The 6,302-nt window shown below is 54.9% G+C and overlaps 1 protein-coding gene across 1 annotated transcript in view; it reads right to left on the reverse strand.

The window, feature by feature from the left end:
• Window positions 1-5,530, reverse strand: part of LOC112118811 (cytochrome c oxidase subunit 6C-2) — a 21,215-nt gene extending 15,685 nt beyond the window's left edge. Inside the window, exon 1 of the mRNA XM_024217252.2 lies at window positions 5,507-5,530. Coding sequence (XP_024073020.1) covers window positions 5,507-5,530 — 24 coding nt within the window. The remainder of the gene's footprint in view (window positions 1-5,506) is intronic.
• Window positions 5,531-6,302: the final 772 nt, after the last annotated feature.

Below are 6,302 nucleotides of genomic sequence, written 5' to 3' on the forward strand. Positions count from 1 at the left end.
GCTGCGCCGCGCTGCCCCCCGCCACCTCAAGATTGGCCGCCCCTTACCAGGCGCCGCCCCAAGCATGTGCCCCCCCTCCGCCTCCTCCCCTGAATGCTCCATCCCTCTTCTCCTCCCCCTCCCCTGCTTCCCGCGAATCAGCTGTTTGCGTGGGAAGCCTGGGAGGGCGGGAAGCAGGGGAGGGGGAGGAGAAGAGGGATGGAGTGTTCAGGGGAGGAGGCGGAGGTGAGCTGGGGCTGGGGGCGGGGCAGAGAACTGCCGGAGCTTTACCGGTTGTTAAATTTAAAAGCCCTTTTAGAACCAGTTGTCCCACACAGTTCTAAAGGGGCTTCTAAATTTAACAACCGGTTCCCGCGAAACGGTGCAAACCAGCTCCAGCTCACCACTGGTTACTTAGGGAGGTGGTGGAATCTCCTTCCTTAGAGGTTTTTAAAGTCAGGCTTGACAAAGCCCTGACTGGGATGATTTAGTTGTGGATTGGTCCTGCTTTGAGCAGAGGGTTGGACTAGAAGACCTCCTGAGGTCCCTTCCAACCCTGATATGCCATGATTCTATGATTCCGGGTGGGACAGGACACTGTTGCTCACTGCAGTGGGCATGCAGCAATGAGGTCAGTACCGGGTTTACCATGGCACCAGTGGCTCCCGCTCTCTTTGGCTGGTTGTGCCACTTCTGAGGGGTCAGAGGTGAGCTGGGGCGCGGAGGGGGGGCACGAGGAGGGTTCCAGGGAGGCGCTGCGTGGCGGCACGGCCCGGCTGAGCGGCTCCGGCATGGACCCGGACCAGTGGCGCCGGCCCCGGCTGACCTGCTCCGCCCTGGCCCTGGCCGACCTGCTCCGGTCCCGGCCCCGGCCCCGGCCGAGCGGCTCCGGCCCGGCCCCAGGCCCGGCCCCACGGTGTAGCTGTTGCGCTGCCAGCCACCTCCAGGCAGTGCGGTAAGGGAGCAGGGAGCAGGGAGGGGGTGTTGGATAGAGGGCAGGGGAGTTGGGGGTGGTGGTGGGGGGTGGATAGGGGTTGGGGCGGTCAGAGGGCAGGGAACAGGGGGATGGAATGGGGGCAAGGGTCCCGGGGGGCAGTCAGGAAGGAGCAGGGGTTGGATGGGGCGGTGGGAGGCAGTCAGGGGCAGGGGTTGCAGGGGCAGTCGGGACAGAGAGAAGGGGTGGTTGGATGGGGCAGGGGTCCCGGGCGGGCATCAGGAATGAGAGGAGGGGTTGGATGGGGCAGTGGATGGGGCAGGTGTCCAGGGTGTGTGTGTCAAGGAATGCGGGGGGGTTGGATGGGGCAGGAGTCCCGGGGGGCGGGGGTGGACCACGACCCCCTCGTTGGGTGAGGAGGAGGGAACCGGTTGTTAAGATTTTGGCAGCTCATCACTGTAAGTAACCCATTCCAGTGCTTCACCACCCTCCTAGTGAAAAAGTTTTTCCTAATATCCAACCTAAACCTCCCCCACTGCAACTTGAGACCATTACTCCTTGTTCTGTCATCTGGTACCGCTGAGAACAGTCTAGATCCATCCTCTATGGAACCCCCTTTCAGGTAGTTGAAAGCAGCTATCAAATCCCCCCTCATTCTTCTCTTCTGCAGACTAAACAATCCCAATTCCTCCAGCCTCTCCTCATAAGTCATGTGCTCCAGCCCCCTAATCATTTTTGTTGCCCTCCACATCCTGCTTCTAGTGTGGGGCCCCAAACTGGACACAGTACTCCAGATGAGACCACACCAATGCCGAATAGATGGGAATGATCACGTCCCTCGATCTGCTGGTAATGCCCCTACTTATACAGCCCAAAATGCCGTTAGCCTTCGTGGCAACAAGGGCACACTGTTGACTCATATCCAGCTTCTCGTCCACTGTAACCCCTAGGTCCTTTTCTGCAGAACTACTGCCTAGCCACTCGGTCCCTACGCTGTAGTAGTGCATGGGATTCTTCCATCCTAAATGCAGGACTCTGCACTTGTCCTTGTTGAACCTCATCAGATTTCTTTTGGCCCAATCCTCTAATTTGTCTAGGTCCTGCTGTATCCTATCCCTACCCTCCAGTGTATCTACCACTCCTCCCAGTTTAGTGTCATCTTCAGACTTGCTGAGGGTGCAGTCCACACCATCCTCCAGATCATTAATGAAGATATTGAACAAAACTGGCCCCAGGTCCGACCCTTGGGGCACTCCGCTTGATACCGGCTGCCAACTAGACATGGAGCCATTGATCACTATCCGTTGAGCCCAGCGATCTAGCCAGCTTTCTATCCACCTTATAGTCCATTCATCCAGCCCATACTTCTTTAACTTGCCGGCAAGAATACTGTGGGAGACCGTATCAAAATTTTGCTAAAGTCAAGGAATAACACGTCCACTGCTTTCCCCTCATCCACAGAGCCAATTATCTCGTCATAGAAGGCAATTAGGTTAGTCAGGCATGACTTGCCCTTGGTGAATCCATGCTGACTGTTCCTGATCACTTTCCTCTCCTCTAAGTGCTTCAGAATTGATTCCTTGAGGACCTGATCCCTGATTTTTCCAGGGACTGAGGTGAGGCTGACTGGCCTGTAGTTCCCCGGATCCTCCTTCTTCCCCTTTTTAAAGATGGGCACTACATTAGCCTTTTCCCAGTCATCCGGGACCTCCCCCGATCGCCATGAGTTTTCAAAGATAATGGCCAATGGCTCTGCAATCACATCCGCCAACTCCTTCAGCACCCTTGGATGCAGTGCATCTGGCCCCATGGACTTGTGCTCATCCAGCTTTTCTAGGTAGTCCTGAACCACTTCTTTCTCCACAGAGGGCTGGTCACCTCCTCCCAATGCTGTGCTGCCCAGTGCAGTAGTCTGGGAGCTGACCTGGTTCGTGAAGACAGAGGCTAAAAAAGCATCGAGTACATTAGCTTTTTCCACATCCTCTGTCACTAGGTTGCCTCCCTCATTCAGTAAGGGGCCCACACTTTCCTTGACTTTCTTCTTGTTGCTAACATACCTGAAGAAACCCTTCTTGTTACTCTTAACATCTCTTGCTAGCTGCAACTCCAAGTGTGATTTGGCCTTCCTGATTTCACTCCTGCATGACTGACCAATATTTTTATACCCCTCCCTGGTCATTTGTCCAATCTTCCACTTCTTGTAAGCTTCTTTTTTGTGTTTAAGATCAGCAAGGATTTCACTGTTAAGCCAAACTGGTCACCTGCCATATTTACTATTCTTTCTACACATCGGGATGATTTGTTCCTGCAACCTCAATAAGTATTCTTTAAAATACAGCCAGCTCTCCTGGACTCCTTTCCCCCTCATGTTATTCTCCCAGGGGATCCTGCCCATCAGTTCCCTGAGGGAGTCAAAGTCTGCTTTTCTGAAGTCCAGGGTCTGTATTCTGCTGCTCTCCTTTCTTCCTTGTGTCAGGATCCTGAACTCGACCATCTCATGGTCACTGCCTCCCAGGTTCCCATCCACTTCTGCTTCCCCTACTAATTCTTCCCTGTTTGTGAGCAGCAGGTCAAGAAGAGCTGTGCCCCTAGTTGGTTCCTCCAGCACTTGCACCAGGAAATTGTCCCCTACACTTTCCAAAAACTTCCTGGATTGTCTGTGCACCGCTGTATTGCTCTCCCAGCAGATATCGGGGTGATTGAAATCCCCCATGAGAACCAGGGCCTGTGATCTAGTAACTTCTGTTAGTTGCCAGAAGAAAGCCTTGTCCACCTCATCCCCCTGGTCTGGTGGTCTATAGCAAGATTCCCACCACGACATCACCCTTGATGCTCACTCTTCTAAACTTGATCCAGAGACTCTCAGGTTTTTCTGCAGTTTCATACTGGAGCTCTGAGCAGTCATACTGCTCTCTTACATACAATTCAACTCCCCCACCTTTTCTGCCCTGCCTGTCCTTCCTGAATAGTTTATATCCATCCATGACAGTGCTCCAGTTATGTGAGTTATCCCACCAAGTCTCTGTTATTCCAATCACATCATAGTTCCTTGACGGTGCCAGGACTTCCAGTTATCCCTGCTTGTTTCCCAGGCTTCTTACATTTGTGTATAGGCACTTAAGATAACTCGCTGATTATCCTGCTTTCTCAGTACGAGGCAGGAGTCCTCCCCTCTTGCGCTGCTCGTGCTTCCTCCTGGTATCCCATTTCCCCACTTACCTCAGGGCTTTGGTCTCCTTCCCCCGGTGAACCTAGTTTAAAGCCCTCCTCACTAGGTTAGCCAGCCTGCTTGAGAAGATGCTCTTCCCTCTCTTTGTTAGGTGGAGCCCGTCTCTGCCTAGCACTCCTTCTTGGAACACCGTCCCATGGTCAAAGAATCCAAAGCCTTCTCTCTGACACCACCTGCGTAGCCATTCGTTGACTTCCACGATTCGGCCAACAACAGCCCCACCCCGACTGACCAAGGGCGCCCCCACCCCAACCTGCTCAGACGCACCAACAACAGCGTCACCCTGACCAACCAAGGACAGCGTCACCCTGACTAAGCAAGGACAGCCCCACCCTGACCAGTTCCGACTGACCGACGACAGGCCCGCCCTACTCCAACTAACCGACAACAGCCCTGCCCCAACTTGCTCCATCAACTGACAACAGCCCTGCCACGACCAACCAAGGACAGCCCTTCCCCAACCTGCTCCAACTGAAAGACGACAGGCCAGCTCCAATCAACTGATGACAGCCCCACCCCGACCAACAACAGCCCCACCCCTTCCAACTGATGGCATTCCTGCCCGGACTGACAACAGCCCCATCCCTTCTGACTGATGACATCCCCTCCCTGACTGAAGCAGCCCTGTTCAGACCGACAACAGTCCCATCCCAACTGATCCATGATAGCCTCACCCCACCCTGACCAACAATAGCCCTTCTCCGACCCACGACACCCCATCCCAACTGACTGACGACAGCCCCATCCCGAGTGACTGATGACAGCCCTCTCCCAACCCACGACAGCCCCACCCCGACCAACCAATGACACCTCATCCCAACCAACGACAGCCCCACCCTGCCCCAACTGACAACAGCTCCACCCTGACCAATACAGGCCCATCCCAATCGATGACAGCCCCATCCCAACCGACCGACCGATAACAGCCCTGCTCCAACTGACTGATGACAGCCCCTGTTGCTACCAACCAATGATGGCCTTGCCTTGTCCCAACCGATGACAGCCCTATCCCATCTGACTGACGACAGCCCTGGCCTCCCCCCTTAGGCTGAGGGAGGGGCCTTCAGGTGTGGGTGGGCTTGCACCCATCCACTTCCCGGACTTCAATAGGTGCCCTCACCATCGATAGCCCCACCCTACTCCACCCTGACAGACAGCAGCCCTGCCTTAAGCAACCGACAACAGCCCTATTCTGATAAGTGACAGCCCTGCTCCAATTGATGACAGCCCTACCCTGCCTTGACTGACGACAGCCGTGCTGCAACCTATGACAGCCGCATCTTACCCCGACTGATTGACAGCGCCACCTTGCCCCAACTGATGATAGCTCTGCCCCACCCCGACTGACAACAGCCCCATCCCACCTTGGCCGACGACAGCCCCGCCATGCCCCAATTGATCAATGATCTCTCCAACCAACCAACAACAGCCCCACATTGCCCTGCTCCGACTAACTAATGACAGCTCCGTCCTGACCAACGACAGCCTCATCACAGTGAACTGATGACAGCCAACCAACAACAGCTCTGCCTCACCTTAATTGATGACAATCCCGCTGTGACCAACTGATGACAGCCTTGCCCCGGCCTACGACAGCTCCATCCCGCCCCAAACAACCAACAACAGCCCTGCCCTGCCCTGAATGACAGCAGCCCCACTCTGCCCCAACCAATGACAACCCCACCACACTCAATGACAGCGCTGTCCCACCCCAACTGACTGACAACAGCCCCAACCGACTGACCAACAACAGCCTCTGCCTGTCCAACTTACAACAGCCCCATCCTGACTGACCAACAACAGCCCCTGCTCGTCTGACTGACCACAGCCCTGTACCACCCCTCCCAACCGACGACAGCCCGCCCCACCCCACATGACTGACAAATCCATCCCGACCTCCAGACCAACAACAGCCCCTTCCATAAGTAAAAGGCCATCATGTCCAACCCAAAAAAGTAATAGAATCACACCCAGGAGGCAAGCGACATTGTTGTGACACTGCAACAAAGTCCAAGTTAGACCTCTGTACCACCTGGTTGAGGCCTGCATTTCAGGAGTGCAGGCGTTCTTCTTCCACTTTGAACAGTGATTACAGAACTGATCTTAGTAGGTCTGTGCACATATGCAGTTGCACAGGGCTCCATCCATTTAGTCATCCTT

This window comes from Terrapene carolina, unplaced genomic scaffold, assembly GCF_002925995.2.
Source record: "Terrapene carolina triunguis isolate 2854851 unplaced genomic scaffold, T_m_triunguis-2.0 Scaffold58, whole genome shotgun sequence".
Taxonomy (NCBI): Eukaryota; Metazoa; Chordata; order Testudines; family Emydidae; genus Terrapene; species Terrapene triunguis.